Source organism: Vanessa atalanta, chromosome 9 (assembly GCF_905147765.1).
Source record: "Vanessa atalanta chromosome 9, ilVanAtal1.2, whole genome shotgun sequence".
Lineage (NCBI taxonomy): Eukaryota > Metazoa > Arthropoda > Insecta > Lepidoptera > Nymphalidae > Vanessa > Vanessa atalanta.
Window position 1 is genome coordinate 7688990 of NC_061879.1, and position 20111 is coordinate 7709100.

General features: G+C 31.2%; 1 protein-coding gene across 1 annotated transcript; it reads right to left on the bottom strand.

The window, feature by feature from the left end:
- Positions 1-2934: 2934 nt before the first annotated feature.
- Positions 2935-6126, bottom strand: LOC125066534 (cytochrome P450 6B1-like). Its single transcript, XM_047674636.1, has 2 exons — positions 4842-6126; positions 2935-4669 (listed from the first exon to the last, which is right to left on the bottom strand). The coding sequence occupies exons 1-2, from the start codon at positions 6073-6075 to the stop codon at positions 4506-4508; spliced, it is 1398 nt and encodes a 465-aa protein (XP_047530592.1). The 5' UTR covers positions 6076-6126; the 3' UTR covers positions 2935-4505.
- Between the last annotated feature and the right edge of the window lie 13985 nt (positions 6127-20111).

Here is a 20111-nt window from a genome sequence, read left to right on the forward strand (position 1 = left end):
AATTATTAAACAGTCACTCAAGCAACAAAACATTAATACTTCTTTTTGTTTTGTCTTATTAGTAACTCTGGCCCATAAAACAAAGCAAAACCTTTTTAGTCAAAATAGACAATATCTCTATTACTAATATTTTTGGACCATGGAGACTAGTCTATTGATCTAATGGACCAATGGCCGCGGTCCGTAGTATTTTTAAAGGCTTTTATTTAACCTTGTTCAAGTCAAATGTTGCAAAAGATTTTAAAACATTAACCGATTGATCTGAAATTTTGCCGTAGGTACTTTAGTATTGGTGACAATACTATTTACTAAATTGAATTCGTGGTATTCATGGATTCAACTAAAGACAAAAAATTAAGTAATTTTTTTGTTTTTAAAACTTCGTTTTATACGTAGTATAATTAATAACATTTTATTATTTTATTTAATATATCGGTAAAATGAATCTTAAGGAAACTTGAGTTTTTTGAGAATAGCTTAACATCCATGAAGATCATTAAATTGATGACAGTCTCATAAATATATTTTAATCAGATTTTATGTAATTCAATGTATAGAACCAAATAGGACCTACCACTATATAACAAAACCTAAATCATTCCAGAAGAGTGAAGTATGAGTTACTGAGTTTCTTTCGCCATTATGCCATCTTATGCCATTTTTCAAATCAACGATTAGATGTTATTCGTGAATATATTCCCGCCTAGAAAGATTTCAAAAAGGTTTTACAAAGATAGAAGCTGTCCATATCGTGCAGACTATAATACACGACTGGAATACTTCAAACTTGCCACATTGGAGTAGCATAGGTCCATTCATGATTTAATGTTTCTGCATAAATTAATCCATGGTTCAATAGACGCAAAAGCTACATTCTCAAATTTATATAACCAGTCCCAAAAATGAGTCCGCGTCACCCAATTTGAAAATTATCGCTATTCCTAGATTTCGTACAAATGGAGCAAAGTTTTCGCCTATGATCCGATATATGAGAAGCTACAATGATATCGCTTACCATGACATTGATATATATATTGCCATAATAGCAATAGTTTAAATTTGTGGTTTAATTTAAGAGCAAACTGGCTAATAACATAAAAGTTCATTCGCTTAAAAAAAATAGTAATAATAAAATAACAATAATAAGACAACACGTTGAATGGGTAGCTATTAATATAGCTATTATTATTATTTAAGACGCGAATGTTATATTACCATATATGTGTATTCTCATGTAAGCGACTTATGTCTTTTTGAGAATAAAATGTATATAAACCTAAAATTTTAACCTCTTTGCTTAATTAGTGACAAGTTAAATTTTTGTTTTTATTTCTTTTTAATCTGTAGGTATAACGTTATTTTATATTGTTGTTCATATTTTCGTTTTTATTTTAAAAATGTATTTAATGTAGGACTGTACTTATGTTTTTTTGTTATTTAAAATGTATTACGTAGATGCCTGGTAGTGGTGTACACTGTAAAATAATTTGTTTCCTACTTTAACCTAATAATTTGTGAATATGCCGATGGTGTTTCGAAAAACTGTAATAAAAATATATTCTAAACGATATTAAAATAAGTTATAGAAACTTGCGTAACTTCGTGGGAAGTTACGCGATTCGTCAACAATGAATTGGAGTGGCATAAAAGGAAAAAAAAACTATATCATACACTTTGTTCGACATATCATTCGTCATGGATCCAGAATACAGTGGCGGAAGTTGTGGGCTTTGGAAAGAGTAATAATAAATCAGAGAATACTCGTTTTTTCCCGTATGCGTTGAGTGCTCAAGGACACGCCATAAGAAAGAAAACCTTCGCAGAATGAGTTTTTGATAAATCCTGTACTAATTATTGTTATTTTTCGTTATATAATTTGGGTCACGGTTGATATAAAAGCTAGTTTTCTACGAAGCAAATCATAAATGCACTCTCTATTGATTGAGTATCATCGTATGACTGACACTACTGAAGAGAGATTCTGCGCATATCTAACTCCTTCGTGCTTTCTGAAGTACGGGAGTGTAAAACTACGAGCTCTAATTAATTCCAATTCATTCCATATTTTTTTATTTACCTATCAGAGATTTCAACCCCAATGGTAAAATGTGTATGTTTATAAGCTAACAACTGGAACAACAATACAATCTTTACTGAGAAAAGATCTTGTGATCAGATATATTCGTAGCGTATTTAGCGAATCTATGTATGTCAGAATTTTCCGAGATAAACCGGTTTCCGCACGGTTTTATTTTTTATTATAAATTAGAAAGTGATTTGTATGAAGAAGGTAAGAACTTGAATAATTTAGAGGTTATTGACCGCATTAAAAGGCATCGACCATAAGGCCAAGATGGTTCAAGAACACGTGAATGTTAACCGACGTTTGCTGGTTCAAACTCGCAGGCAACACTGGGATTTAATGAATTTAATATTTTTTTATAATCACTACTCGGCGGTAAAGTAAGATGTATTCATATCGTGAATATAGTATTCTCATAAGCTAATCTTAATGTTAAATTAAGAATTTAAACGGATATTTAAGAATGTTTTTTATTACTTAATGGTAGGTGGTCACCACTATTCTTTGAATATAGACAATGGTGCCGTAAGAAATTTAACCATTCCTTACATCGTCTTTAAACTGCCAACCTTGGGAACTGAGATGCCTGTTACACTGGTTCACTATTAATACTAAACATCACTGTTTGGCAGTAGAATATCTCATGAGTGGGTTCCTATCCAGACAGGTTTGCTTAACGCTCTACTACCAAGTAAAACCTATTCATTTGAAGTTTTGAGAACATTTGAGAACTTATTATGAATTATAAACACAAATAAAAAACTTGGATTAGGATATTAGTTAAACATCAATTATAAAATAATGTAAGTATTGTATTATGTACACCTCAATATCGTCATAGTCAAAAGTTCAACTTTTAAAAACTGTATTTTAACCTAGTAACAAAAATATATAAAGGTTTTTACAAAATTGCTTTCTTCTGATCACAAAATCGATATTCATATCAATAAACATACATTAAAATATATTCATCGAAGAATCAGGAGATAACATGGCGACAAATCCTCAATATCGTGCCTTCCTTATCCCGCAATCTCGATCCGGGATTGCCTTAAACAAATTATGGTGAGCCTACGATATTTGGATCACAGAGAGAACCCATTATCAAGCTTTACGACAAAATATACTCATATGTAGCCATGAAAGGTGTTTTTTTTATTTCTAAAAAAACTCTTAATATAATATTTTTTATTTATCACACCGTGAAATTCAGTTTGTTTAATTATCATTTTCAACGGAACTGGCAAATTGCAAGAATCTGTAGAAATAAATAGTATGGTCTGTAATATTTATATTTTCCTAATTACAGAGATGATAGTCAACACTAGAGCTTGCTATCAACTTGTAACCCCATACTTGAGCGATTGTTCGCTCTTTTTAGTTACGATATATATTAATACAATAAAATAAAAGGTGCATAAAATAATTAAAACTATAGTCGTCTAAGGAAGAGGTAAATTAATATATGTGAAATTCAATTGATGCTCATCATTCGTTATAGATGTTCTCGTGTTTGACAAGGTATGTCGGTTGAAGTTCTGCCACATGGGAATTCAACCCACACTGGAGTACCTTCGTCGTGACTCCAAGCCTTCTTCTTAAGTGGAAATGTTCTTAATTATTTTGGAACATACTGTTTCAAAAGCCAAATTTAAATTAAAGCCTCACTCGATATAATATTACAAAAATATTTAAAAAATAATAATAACCGTATTTAATCATAATTTATTTCAATATAAGAATATTCAAATAACATTTCCAAGGTTATACCAATAGTGCAACTTGGTACATACAACAATAGCCCAAGGGTTCAAGATCGTACCTGCGACTTTCACATCGCTAAATGGTGTCGCGTTAAGACTTATAAAAAATCAATGCCACTTTAAGTATTATTGCAGAAAGTTTTTTTTTTTTTAATATGATCAAGCCAATCTTGGTACGGACTTCATAGTTTGCTCATTAGCTACACATCCAGTGATTATATACTCTTTGCTGGGCTTACTGTCTCACGTGGGCCATTTTATAATTAGTTCTTAAATGTTAGAGTCTTTAAGTGTGTCAATCGCATTTATGGTGAAATTTTTGAAACAGTACTTCTTGATATTACAGCGAACAGTCGCTGGTATATCAAGAAGTAAAGTCTCTAACAGCTTGAGTATTGATAACCTCCGCCGATGGCCTTATATAGAGGTTATCAATACTGAAACTATTGAGTGACTCATTGGCTCGTCTATTTTCTTAAAATGAATTTATAAAAAAATCGTCTACATCATTTATTTAAAAAGTATACAAGAATAAGTTATTGCAACTTAAATAAAAATAAATATTTATTTCTGAATACATTCCCTTATAACCCATTGACGCCGTCTCTATCTTATAAAAATAATTATCATTAATTTAAATACTTAAAAAATATTTCAGTCTATGAAATTGGTTTGAATTTCAACGAAACGTTATTATCAATAAATCTTTTAAAATTATAATCAGTGATTATTAGATCCGGAAGTGTTTCACACGGCTCTATGATGAACGTCTTCAAAATGACGGTAACAACGGCATCTATGATACGCAACGCGAGTTGCTGTCCTGAAATTTAAAAATATACTTTTAAAAAAAGTTAAATTGTACTTAAAGTCTCTGAGCAACCTTCTTTAGAATAAAATATTGTCATGATTTCTCTTCATATAATAAACTAAATTACAATCTATTTTATTATTAAATATATAATATTATATAGTCAGAGAAATATTTTACTTACCAACACATTTTCTAGGACCAGCGCCAAAGGGCAAGTAACTATTATCAGACATGCCATTGTTTAATTCAAAGCGTTTCGGATTAAATTCATTTGCATCTTTGTAATAAGCTTCATCTCTTTGTAATAACTCAACTGGTATTGTAATTGTAATCCCTTTATCTATTGAGAAATCTTTATCAGAGAACTGATATGTCTTAACACATTTTCTGGTAATTACGGAGTAAGGAGGATAGAGACGCAAAACCTCCTTAATGGTATGACTTAAACAATCTCCTTCGGTTCGATTGTTTAAACACTTTCTTGCATTTTCCTGCAATTCTGGATTTTTTGCTAATTCATATAGCAATCCCGTTAAGACATAGTGGCAAGGAATATACCCTTCTCCAATAAATACAGCTAAATATGAAGTAATAAGATCGTATTCAGATAGTTTAAATTTTTTTGCGTTATCATTTTCATCCTGGAAAATAGTCTCTGACTTTTTAATATCTTTCATTAACTTCGATTCTTCAAGAACCTGAGCAAATTTGCTGAAGTATTGCTCCGATAAAACGTTTAATCCAAACATCACATAGACTGAAGGTAATACGTCTTTTAAATAGCTCTTAAGCTTCTCAAACAAGGTTCTCTTTTGTAATAATTCCCTTGTGTTCCTTACAACGGATCCATCTAATTTATTATCGATAAGCAAATCTTTAAACACAACATCCAATATTTCAGACAATAATTGTTGAACGTTTGTATCTCCATTGGTTCCTGACAAACATTCATGTAAGCTGTCTTGGATATCAAGATCCATGTTGTTCAATAATAGCTCCATTCTTCCACGCAATAGAGTCCACTTTTCACCTTCAGAGTAAAACAAATTGTTTCGAATACAAACATCCTGAGATCCGTCCAGTCCGTAGCCTCGGCAATGGAAATTCGAGAAATCCGTCGACAGAATCTTCTTTATTGAATTTGGGTCTTTTACAATCAAATCTGGTATTCGACTTTTGATGCAACCAACATACTTTTCTTTAGCATAACTTGAGTATAAGTTATTTACTTCTTCAGACCTGTTCCGGATTCCTAGCACCCGATGGTAATCACTTCCGAACAGTGGGACAGGTGTTTTGTACGGAACGTGTCGAACGTACCAGTAGCTGAAGAATTTGGTGACATAGTCAAATAATAATGCAATAATAAGAGCACCAAGTATTGATACGTTTAAAAATAAACTCTCGAAAAACATTATAGCGTTCGCGCGTGGCGATCTTGCGGTAAACACTGAGATAGGATGCTGTTAGTGGGTCATAGTAACGGTTGATTCTGCGTTCGAGTATGAGTTCTCATTAGCCTACACATACCTAGTAATCGGAAATACAATGAATTCTTATACATATAGTGGTAAGAGTTATAATTTAACGAATAATTTTCAATATATACAAAATCCAGTGTTATATGATTCCTTTTAAAGTTTTTGTGCAACGCCGGCCGGTCCAAGTACCTGTGAAGTAAAAATGTGACAAATGAATTAAATGCAAATCGTTTATTTTCCAGAGGAGCTAAGCGTTAGTTTCCTAAGTAGGTATTTACAATATTTATAACTTGCTGATATTCTTTTTCTTTGATTTTGCTCTATAGATATATATTTTTTTTATAATACATCCGATGATATACGTTAAACCGATTATATTCGTAAACGTTATATATGATGAAGTTATGCCCGAACATACATACAAAAACCTTATGCATCCAAACTAAGAATCTTTTCCCTACAGAAGTCGGTTAAATATATAAACCTATAGTTACGCTTGATGCTTAAATGACCAATGTTTTGTTCCCAAATGTAAAAACTTTATCTAAAAGAAAATCATAAGTCAAATAAATAGGTAAAATTAATGCATAAATATAGAATAAACGCATAAAGTATAGGCAATTTAATTATAAGCAATTACTTAAACAATTATTACTTTAAGTGCCATCTATTATATTAAATTGGAACTAAAACAAAATATCTCGCTACAAAAATTAAGTATAGTTCTAATGAATGTCACAAGATGGCGTACCACACACAAATTTGTTAGTAAAAGCTTATAAAGACACTAACGTTAAATCATAGATGGCGCTTATTACTTTTTAATGAGTTAGCTGTTAGCTTGAAATATTCTCCTTCAACTTTAATTTGATGAACTTAAATATAAATTATGTTAACAAACTTGTATAACTATCTTAGAACGAATCAATAAACAAATTAATTTATATCATAAAAGTGATAGATTATTTATTTTATCAATATAATCTTTTTTCAGTGGGAGAACTATTGCAGCCCACGGCAGATAGCTATGCTTGCTCAGCTCCTGGGCGTATTTACAGATTAATACATTACTATTAGCCTGTTATACACATCCCAAGTATTGTACGTAACCATACCTTATAATATTTACTTTTAAGCTAACAAATATTAACATTTAATAACATTGACTAATCATAGTATTATATCAGTAAAAATAGAGGACATTACATATTTAATATTATTGTTGGATATAATATCAGTGCGTACAATATATTCTTATAATTATTTTTAACAGGAGACCGGCGGTGTATCCCGGGTTATATTGAATTCATAACCACTAAAATCTACGATGGTTACGTAAGATACGTACCTGCTCACTAGCAGCTAGCAGAGATCCTCGCCCAAAAAGTTTTTGAAGGGACTGGGAATCCCCAAAGGTCCAATACTTGACTTCACCGACTTTGACTTCACCGAGGACAGCAAATTGCAAAAGTTGCAAGGCAGGCATACCTAAAAAACATAACTGAACGAATAAGAATACTTACTCGATACTACCTCTTCTGCTTGTGGTACATGACACGGTTTTATACAAATATTATTCCAATTTCTAAATATAATTTAAATCTCAGAACAATCATCCAAAATACAATGGTGCCTTACACCTTGAACATTATATTAAAAGAATATTGCGTGGATGGTATTATATAAGTACTTTAACTAAGACTTGTTTTTCAAACAAATTAACATGAATTAATTTTATCTGATTTTTTAATTCAATATATTCGTATAGATTTTTAAATATAAGGATAAACCCGTTAGATAAACTGGTTTAAAAAAAGCACCAACACCCATTCCATTGAAGCCTACTATAGTTGCCTGATTAATACGTTCCAGACTCAACCTCGGCCGGTAACTACTGGGTATGTGACTCCATAATGCTCTCTATAAATATTGTGACAGCACATACCACAGTTGCCTTACAGATTAAAAATGTTCAGAGAAATTGCAACATTTTATTCTGGCCAATTTACTTACAATTTTAAGACCATATTAATGTTGCTTTAAATAATGTTCATTATACTTTATCGATCATATCATTAATCGTGGACTTAAACTTCGTATATATTATCTTGCTTTGTCTCATTTTACACAGAATTATTTCCTGTAGATTTTTTTACAATAAAATCATGAGTGATTAGTGTGATATTGAAGTATAGTGTCTAAAATACTGGTATACTGTTTACATGGAAAAACGTCTAAAAATATTCCATCCAAACTGATATACATCTTATTAACACTAGATTATTAAAAAAACTTGTAAACCTTGCTTTGGGATTGCATACCATGCGGGAAACGTTTTTGGGTAATTTTACACGCATATATTGATGAAGATGATTGGATTTAGGCTCGGGTTAATATTTGTGAACTAACCACATTGTAAATATGGTTTATTTGTAAAGAGCTAGAGAGCAAAACCTATGCGGATTTCTTGCCGTTTCTTCTCGCTGAAATGGTTGTAGATCTGACGATTCAAAAATGCTTTATTATAATTATACTTAAAAAAAAAAAGGAATTTGATTTGACTAGATTTAAAAAAATAGCGATATATTTATATATATTTTATTATATATTTATATATTTCGATCTCAGGTGAAATAAAATCATAAATCAACAAGGTCAACAAACATAGTTTCACAGTTATACCATTAAGTTGAATTGTAAAAAAGCTTCCCTGGACTTATGATTTGTGTAAGATGGTTAAGTACACAAATAATTTTTCGTCCCATTTGATGTATTTTTATAGACATTTGTACAAAATCATATTTACAGGGTGAACTTGGGTCCTTTGAGCCAATGTCGAAATCGTTAGCCACCGTGGTCGCAATCAGCCAGGAAGTTATCTTCTTCTTCTTCTCATCTATTGCTTCTCAGAGTACATCGCATCAGAGTCTATGTAATCTCATATTAAATTCAACATAACATCTTATATGACTTGCATAATACACTAAGAATTCAACAAAATAGACAAATGTACCAAGTTGGTATCAAATAAATAGTTAAAATTCCATTGATTCCAAAGAAATCGAATGAATGAGTTAGCTCTTATAAGAAATTTTCAATCTTCATTTTACAGAATTAAATTAAACGGGATACTACTACTAAACTGATGTGGAATGTTGATTCCATGAAAAAATCACTGTAGGGCTAACAGAATTTATTGTACCGACTACATATAAAAAAAGATTTTACATAAAAAGTCAGTTGTAAATCCGCAATTTTCACTTATAATCACAATTTACCTTTCAAAATAATTTTCATATATCCAAAGGCACATTAAAATACGATTGTATATACCTATATCGATGTATATCCTAAACATTTAAATATTAAATGTGACTAATTAATTATATATGCTTAATTATATTTATGATTATTCTGTAAGCATTATGAAACAATATTAAACGTGTCGACTCTCAATCCGAACTCGAATCCCGACCACAGATATCGATAGAGCCACAAGATCGGCCATTACTCATGGTTAACATCTCAAGTAATGTTCTGTGACATCGTTAATTATTGTCCAATATTAATTATCTTACTTTATCTAGTCCGTCTGCTGTTATAAATTATAATGAATTGTTTTTTTGACGTGTATCGTACATCAGAGGTATTCTGATAGGAGCATGATTACTTCTAAAAATGCATAACGTTCAATTTTAATGACATTTCTTATCATTTTTATGCGACTAAAGCGAGGATAGAATTATGAATAATACTTTATCTACTATTTGTTTTACAAAATAGATAAGTCTGAGCTGTTCTTCTGTTAGGAACAAATTAGTCGTTGAAATTAACTTTATTACGAAGGCTTTGTGCGACGCGTGGACTTTAAAATATTACTTACGATTCCAATTTATAATATAATACTATAAAACAAATATAATCCATTTGATCATTAAGGCATATTCATATATGAGTAAGTCATATTAATAATATGACTTTGATATTGAATTATTTTGAACAAAATGATTCTGTCGATGTTATTTTTGTTGTATACCTTTCTTCGTAGTGGATGTGCATTGATTGTCAAAGTTCAATAAAAATATACGAAAAATTAATCGTGATTGTATTTCTGGTATTTATTTACTGGTCTTTATTAATTCAAATGTTTAAAATTCTCGTTATGACCGTTTAAATTTGTTCAAATTCATAATAACGGAAATCACGATAACGAAAACGTACTAAAATAATTTAAAATATTATTATTATTAATGGAGCGAAATAATTACGAGAAAGTAATCGTCGGGAAAATGCTGCAGAGATAATATTATACAGCCGATTAAAAAATATAATCACACACGCCCAATGATTCCATTGTGACAATAAAAAAAAATTAAATCGATGCTATGACCGTTCCATTCGCGGAGCTAATCAACATCCAGATCGATTTCGTTTAACAAAAGATCTATAGATCACTGATGGATCTCTTACTGTGAACGGGAAAGTGATCTCTTTGAAGCCGTTATTGATTTTAAATCGGCCGTGGAGGTTTCACGTTATAGGTCGAGAATGCTTAGGCACAAGTCTGTGTAAAAAAATACTATTGTAGGAATTTATACCTATTAACGCAGCACTTTTTTCGCCTATTATGTAAGCACTGCTTACCTTTGTAATTAATCAATTTGTATAAATCATAACTTATATATATTTTCATATCAAAAAGTTACTTTGTGTTAAATAATAAATTAGTATAGTTTTATTTTTTATATATATGTATAGATAACTTTATAAATATGTACTATTCCAATGGAAAAATTATAAGGAGTTTTAAATTATTCGATTTCAGAGACGTCGATAAAACGACAAATACAATCGATGTCCGATTTTTTTGTAATGTTCATTTAGAAAATAACAACAATAAAATATTAAAATTATTCAAGATAATCCACAGGTGCATTTTGATAATGCCTTATAGTAAATAATGTTCAATGGCGACACGAGGACGCACCCGAGGCGATCCTGGGCATTACCCTAATGACCACACCATTATGGCATCAGACCATATTCTCTCGTTTATTAGGGATAATAACGCTAACGAGTTTTTTATACGATCCATCACAATTTTGGAACAGAAAAACTGCGACCATAATGTCAAATTATATGATCCATCTAGGAATCGATTTTTTGTTGAGCATTATGAATTTTAATCGAGCAAATTTCGGTTATCGTGTATTCAAGAGGATTTAGTTTTGTGAATTACTCGGAGGTGAGATCATTCTTTGTATGATGTAATCGATATCATTCGGAAATTATCAAATTCTAATTTCAGCGTATCTTTGCAACTTTTGTGTAACCATAGTTAATGCAAATAATATTATTAGGGTGTAATGTATATCTACATATATGTTGTGACGTTTATACTATGTTTAAGAAAGGCAATTGGTATATGATCACCCTTAAACTCTAACACTGTAAGAAGTATAAACCATTCCTTACATCGTCAACGCTCCACCAACTACGGAGTCTGTAATATTATGTACCCATCCCAGGCTTTATAGCTAATTAAAATGGATTAACTCAAATCGAAACTCAGCAAAACAGTTACAGTTTTTTGGCGGATAGCATAGAAAAAGCTATACTATGAACTTGTTATTAACATGAACTCAATTATTAAAATTTTGGATAAAATTTATCATTAATTTTGAAATAATATTAAATTGCTCATACGTATCCCTTCTAACGTTTTCTCTATCAGTCATACGCATGGCTTCACCAATTATAAAATTAAAACTTATGTCAATCACTTCCTATCTAGATTGACACATCTCTTAGACATTCGGTGATCCCATGTTAATTTAGTGGTATACTCGAACTGGTTGTGCTTCGATCACTCGAAGGTGATTGCTATAATTGATCTATACTGCGGTCTGAGGTTTTCTGAGACGCGAGAAATAAAAAAAAAACTCATGGAACTTGATGCCCTTAAGGAATTAATGTCTCTAAAAATTTTAAAATAAGAACAGTTAACTGTCAACTTGATTGTGTGCATTATTTTAATACGAGTCTTAGTAGATGTCTTGTCAATAGTTTCGCCTTTAAATGTCTTGTAATGGCGTGTTCACTTCCATATGATTTACATAGTCGTTAATCAGTCTCTGGACGGGTTTGAGGTTCTTGCTGTGGGATGTCATGTCTTACATTTTCTCATATTATTGTTGATAGTATTTACTTCGGTTGCCCCATTATCATGTAATAATATCGCTACAACGATATATTTATTAGTACGTTCATAAGATTATATTTGATCACTTTTAATTTTTACTAATAACATTTTATTTTACCTGATCATAAAAACTTGGTATATCAGAAAATTATAAAATGAACCTTTCAATCTATTAAATTCTGAAGCCTCCATAAATCAATACGTGCCACCAGCGATGTAAAAGTCTTAGCACAATTTTTAGTATATGGGATTGGACGACAAAATTAATCGAGTAGGTAAAAAAAATAATTATAGATTTGGTTATTGTTTTTAACTATATGTGCCTTTGTCTATGGAATTTTAAATTGTATGAATCACAGCTATATCTCACATTGCCAATATGCTCCGACCTGTCATAGAAATGAAAGCTACATTATTTATGACTATACGCCGTCAGTGTGACAATGTAATTTTTTTCAATTGCTTGCGTGTGGATTTTTTTATTTATAAAATTTTAAATAACAGTTAGCAGATTATATAAAAACTGTTTCACTCGATTAAACATTTTGACATCGCTAAAAAGTCTCCAACAAAGGGCCAACTCGAATGAAAATTAGAAAAAAAAATAAAAGTTGAGTTCCACTGACCTTGCGGTCCGAGAACCGTTAGAGCGAGCCCTTTTTTAACAATAAAACGTTAGGGCGCTGCTATTCCTCTGATCTTGTGAACCGCAAAAGGATAGTCGATTCGAGTGATATCAGTGTTATAGACCTTTTACACGAAACGTAAACTTAAACCCAATGCTGTACAATAAGAAAACTTTACCCAATGAAGATTCAAAGTATTATAACGTGCATCTAATTATACTAATTAATGTTCAATCATACTTTATATTTTATTTTATATCTTAATATGTATATTGTTTTGAGTTGGTCCATGTATTGGATTTTAATAAATAGTAAATTTGCTTTATGGTTTTAATTTATTTATAATTTTTTTCGACCCAATGTTACGACATTTTTGACATATTATATTCTGTATTTATTTAAAAAATGTGATTTTGTTCAGAAGGAAACATTAAATTGTAAGGACTGTGAACAATCCCTCGATATAAGCGAGCCGGGACGCTATGGCGACGACAGTTTTGACTATAAATAAGTGTTGTATTGTATTCAATGTATGCCGCTACTGTGCGCTCTGGCGGCAAAACACAAAAGAATTTGGAATCCTTATCGTGCCGCTAAGATTCTGCACTGGCTTTGTTTATGTTTTAGATTAGATTTAATTTGTTTCAATTTCTGATATAATTATTCTATGTATAACTTAATTAAACAAAATAAAATGTAGCTTAGAAAATAATATAGTAATATTATATAATAATTATTATTAAAGAAAATTAAGATATAAATAAATATATGTACAATTGGTTGTGTTATAATATATTGTAAGTACATAAAACGGTTTACAAACAGTAATCTCTTTCAGATAGAGTTTAAAGATTACATCGCATAATAAAAATGTATGCGTATAGGAGGACTACGGATGTTAATTACTTATTTAAAAGAATAATAATAAAAACAAGAAAACAAAAAGCATAGACTTATAAAGTGACAGAAATGTACAAAGTAAATAATGCGAAACTAAACTGTTTGTTAAGACAATGAATTCGTTTCGAATAACGAACAAACAAATCTTTGTTCTAAATTATTTTGTAAGTCTTTGCTGTGTGGGATTTGGAATGGCTTTAGAAAGCCTTTCTTTCGATGTTTTTTGTTAGGAACCGCTACAGTTAGTGATGTTATGTTTTGTCTTTTTACATCTACTCCCTTTAAACTTGAAAATAATATGTGAATAATAGTTTATTGTACGTGTACTTGCACGTGATTTATTTCATATATGCAATATTGTATCATAATTTCAATATCTGAAAATAAATAAATTTTGTTTTTGTAGGTATTTTTATATATTACATGTAGGCGGACGGACAAATGGGTCACCTGATGGAAAGTCGTCACCACAGCTCATAGATATTGACGCTGTAAGCAGGGCCAGACCGTAAGTTTAGGGTGCCTGGGCTTACATTACTTAGTGGCCCACCTAAGATATATCTGAACATAGACTTGAATTAAATTAATTAAATGGGTTTGATTTATTGCAGGACTCGCAGGGCTGCAAACAATACGATCTGCTTAATTTAATAAAGTTATGGATTATTTCGCATTATCATCTATTTTTACTTTGACTTGACTTAGCTGGGGGCCCTTGAATCCACGGGGCCCTGGGCTGAGGTCCAAAAAGCCATATGGTAGATCCGGCCCTGGCTGTAAGAAATATTAACGATTCCGTAATCATATTAATGCAACACCGACCTTGGGTGCTGAGATGTTATGCCCCTTGTGCCTGTTAAACTGGCTCGCTTACACTTAAACAACGATATTAATTTGCAATTTGGCGGTAAAATATCCTGATGAGTGGGTTGTACCTACCCAGGCGCACTTGCACGAAACCCTACCACCAAGTGATAGTGTTTATCGAACTTAAAATATAATAAAAACACGTAAATCCAAAAATATCACGAAAAATTTTAAAGAAAACAGAGTCAATTATTTGTATACTAAACGAGATTTAAGTAATTTGTCGTGACTACATGTAATAAATTTACTGGACCATTCGTATTTAATTGTAACAAGGGTTAAAAGACCATCCAGACTTAAAAGGGCAGGAACGCAGATAATAAATTAATCGATCGTAGAATGATTACCACTTTAACGGCCGACTCCCGGTCTATTCGACCTTGGACCGCCTCTATCATAATTGAATCTAGCGCTCCCGTAACATTACTTGTTAAATGTTAAATTGTTACAACGATTAACGTTGAAATCTAGTTAATATAGATAGCGATGAAATATTCATACTGTGGAATGATCTCGTTACACTCACTTCTTCCTTGAGACTTTAGAAGGAGCTTTATTATTAGATATAATATTATGCAACCAAATAATTTTACTGACGTTTTTCAAAGCGTTTTTGTTTTGTTTTTTATGATTTAATGAATACCCCTACTACTACATCATTTATTATATTTTATTAGCAAACTCGTCCCTGTAAATTACTGAACAATATAAAATGCACATATTTTTGCATATATTTATAGAAGTCAGGTTTGGAATCTGTGTTTTAAATGAATAAATAAATGGACATCCAAACTTGCACATAGATCAGTATCTTGAATCAAATAATACCTAAAACGGAAATATTTTGGGTCTCCTTTAGAAATGAAATACTTTGATTTACGCAGTAATAATTAATTTTAAGAAATCCCCAATTGATGACGATTCTGGTCAAAATTTTGATTTTCGAACACGAAACCGTTATTGATTTTCCAAAGAATAATTGATAATCTTATTGACGTTTAGCAGTTAATTTAAAAAATGAAGTATCGTGTGTATCATCCCTTACATATAGTATCGTCGCTTAAGCTTTATGGTTTTTGATCCAAATCTAAAATTGCCTTTTACAGCTTCCGATGATTGCTCCTCGGCTTATCAAGAGACTATATGGAAGGCATCATATACAGTTACGTGCGTAAGAAATTAATTGCTTATGATTCTGAATTACGTTTCTGCCGGGAAAGGAATGCTTTTAATAACTTCACTATTATATTATAATTGAAGTTAAAAATTAACGAAAGAATACTTTGTTTTCATTACAAATTTTATTACTATATCTTTATCAAACACCGCAGACCACGCATTGTTTTTATATTTCTTTGAATTGCTCTCTACGTGTACATTTTTTTTTAACAGAAATTTTTGGTCATTTGGGTTACATGATGGTAATTAGTCACCACTGCTTAAAGACACTTGCACTGTAAAAAAGTTTATCCATGTCTTACGTAACCAATGTGACACCAACAATGGAAACTGAGATGTTACTAGTATGTCCCTTGCGCTTGCAGCTCTACTAGTTCACCCTCCCTTCAAACTGGAACACAACGATATTACGATACTAAGTATTGCTGCTTGGCGGTAGAATATATGTATGATGATTGGGTCATACCTGCGTAAACGGGCTTGTACGAAGTCCTACCACCAAGTATATAATAGAATTTATGTTTCTTATTTTGGTGCATTCCAACTATATATTTTTAATTTTTTTTTTAATGTTCGAACGGTCTATAAATCAAAATGACAATCAAAAAATACATATGATTAAATTTCTCATGATTTAGATACGATATACGTTTAATGTTAATTATAAAATATCGTCTAGTCCATGACAGCAGTAGAGACCAAGCTTCATTTTTTTTAAATTGCAACTATAACCACATTTGATATACTTAACAATATACAATCAAAGCTCAACTAGAAGTATAAAAATGTCCTGATATTCCTTTTACGGTAGGAAACAGAAAATTAAATGCATTCAATAAAATAGTATTCAAATATTTATATATAATTATTTGAATATATAATTATACCTTTCAATAAATAAAAACAGATTACGAAGCGACAACATAAAGGTACCAAGAATTTAAAATTGGCAGCAATTGCCGTTAAGATATTAGAACGAAATCAGAATCATCTTTAAAGCTAATGCAGTAGGTACTTATATTAATTTCATCAGCTAAATATTGGTTGAAAGATTGATAAGCATGCCTTCTAAATTATTGACTGCACGGGATAAATGTCGTTCATGTCCGTTGTAATAACCTGCTTTGAACGTGCACGTGACCCGAAGGTGGTGTTTAGTGCGAGACAAACGTACAGGCCAAAGCATACACTGTAAGATTAAAGTTATTTTATGTTACTATAAAAACATTGTCTTCCTAATGTTGTACTTTGCAACCAGAGCTACTCTGTAGCTCTTCCACTTGGTCTTCATTCATGTAATGTTGAAAACCGACTTATACGAGTGTATTCTTTAAATGTCACAGTGATTACAGTCAGTATCGACGATTATGTTCTGAGATTTAACAATGATGTTGTGTGTTGGGTTTCTAATTTGTGCTTACATATAACTGTACTGGTCATGGTTTGGATTTTTTAATGAGTACTAGTGCTGTTTAGCTGCCCCGATAGATAGAACGTTTAACCGAAATTCACGGGTTTAGTAAAATTTAAATCTTTTTTTTTACAAAAGACAAATTTTCTTTAGTTTAACCTTTACAGCCATTATTTATTTAAATATTTTATGCCAAATAACATGAGCATATTTACAAAATAAACGAGAAATGAAATTGCGAAGTCGATAATGATCGACAATTATCGCTGTAGACGAATCCGTATAAGCGTATTATTTGATATTGTATCATTAAACATACAGAAAAATATTTTTTTCGATTTATTTACTAAAGGACTCATTACGCAATAATGAACTGGCTATGTTATGCAACGTCTTGTGCCTTTACGAATAGCTTGCGAATGACAAAGCAACTACTAATTTGATGATCGATTTGTTTGGATTGTATTAATTTCAACACGAGTATTTCATACAAAAACTCTGTATCAATTCTCAATAGTGTCGTCGCAGCGCTTGCGCTGTATCGGACACATAGTTGTGCGTACGAGCACGAAACCACTGACATCAATTAAACGCTCGATCAATCAATCGATGGCGTGCCTCATTAAGGAACCCGCTTTTTATTTAAAATCTCTCCATTCCCTGCCACCTACACGTATGTTTAAGCTTTATAACACTCATAAAACTAACAAGCAAAATTCAACTTTATCATAGGGGAATAGAGTATAATTTTGATTGTGGCAATATGACAACTATCTTTAATGGCATAGGTACACAATGTAATTACCTTTCTAGTTGGTAGCTGTAATAAGAATGAAGCATATTCATAACAAAAACTCATCCGGTCGATCGTATTAAATCAGTGTAATGAAATCGATATTGCTACGGCGCCTAATAACTGAGTCAGGATCAAAAATTACTATAATCGATGCAGTCTCGTCCAGCTACCGAAGGCTGTCGAAATGTTCATGTCAAAATTGATCAAAATCGGTCCGAATTAGAATAAATTCCAAACTAATATACGTTTTTTTTTTAATATTTAAGAAAATAAGTTAAGCATCGGACACCCGTGACAATATGAAGTTAGATCCAAGATTTGCGATTTATGCGTTACTTTCGTCTTTAAAGTCAGACATATAACTTAATATTCTATTATTGTACAGGCATTTTTGTAACAATAATGTTGGCGAGAATTCACACAAGGGCTAATAGAATGATACCATTTTTTTTTTATTAATATTTGTAAGATGCGTTGGCTTATACTTAATAAATGTTTTTAATAATTATTCGTTACTTGTTATAAACCGTATATACATATTGTAGAATTGTATTCATATTTAGAAGTTTTTAAATTTTGAAGATTTTGTACCTTTGTTTAATGTCTTATGTGTTCTGTGTAGGTGTGTGTATGTGAATGTGTGTGGGTATGTATACATACATAAAAGAAAAAAATATGTACGTTCAAGCTGAATGATTTTTTCATCTCGCATATCATGAATACAAAATAATTATAAAATCGTCTCCAATTTCGTTTAGCCAACGTAAAATAAGGAGATCAAAGTTGAAGCAGACACAATTGTATCTACCTAAAACATTCTTACTGGACCCAAACTACAAAACGTAAAATAAATAATGTATATTATATCCTAATATTATTATTATATAACGTAAACGTAAGGCAATACTTTGACATGAATAAATATCGTCTATCAACTGTATGTAAAAAAAATGTATTAACATTATACAAAGGCTTGCGTTATATATTTTAATTACATAAGCTACAAAAACTATCAATATTTTTTTACCAACTCATTTGAATACAAAATCATTTCCATCACTGGCTTAAAGTGAGCTGTAAATTAGACAGTAACACAGGAAATGGCTTCTTAGCCCGTCAAGCCGTGATTAGCGATCAATGTGATCGGGCACTATCACTTCTAGTAGGTGATTCACTGTCGGCTGAGTGCCGGTGTAGGTAAAAACTTTTATCATAGATTAATAATTATTTATTAACGTTAAAGTACCTAAACGTTTATTTTTAATATTTCAAAAAGGTTGGTACAAAAATCTGCCACCTCATGGTAAGTGGTCATAACCGCCCACAGACATACGTACTGTTAGTTATATCAACCAGCCCTTTTTTTTTCAATGCACAACCAATCTTGAGAACTAAGATGTTTTGTGTAGATATCGAAGATGATATGAATCTTGTGCCTGTAAATACATTTACTCAATGTCCCTAGAAACCGAAGCGCATAAATATAAAGCGTTAGTGCTTTTCGACTGAAACAATGTGTTAATTTTCTTGTAGGATACATAAATTCAATTGAAAAATAGTGAATACATATTCTATAGCTATTATGAAAAAACAAAGCAAGTGAGTTCCGATTGTCAAGTTCCTTTTAAAATAATGATTTCACTAAAATTAATCCAATCAATATATCCACTGGAAAATCAGCTACCTATATATCCACCAACTCGCAGCGGAGCAAGGCGGTAAAATAGGGCATTAAACCATATCTTCGCAAGAAGACAAAGCCTTAGCCCATCAGTGGGACTTTTACAAGTTGCTATTTTACTAGTGAGAACAAATAAATATATATACAGTAAGTAATATGTGTAGTATATTTTAATCTCTTTATAATCTTTGACAAACCAGTAATCGTAGTTACCGTGTGTTTAAGTAAGGCACGATAATTGAAGATATGCTCGTATCATACATACCAGTCTGTTCTGAGTGACGTGTGATTACTTTGTGTTCACTCAG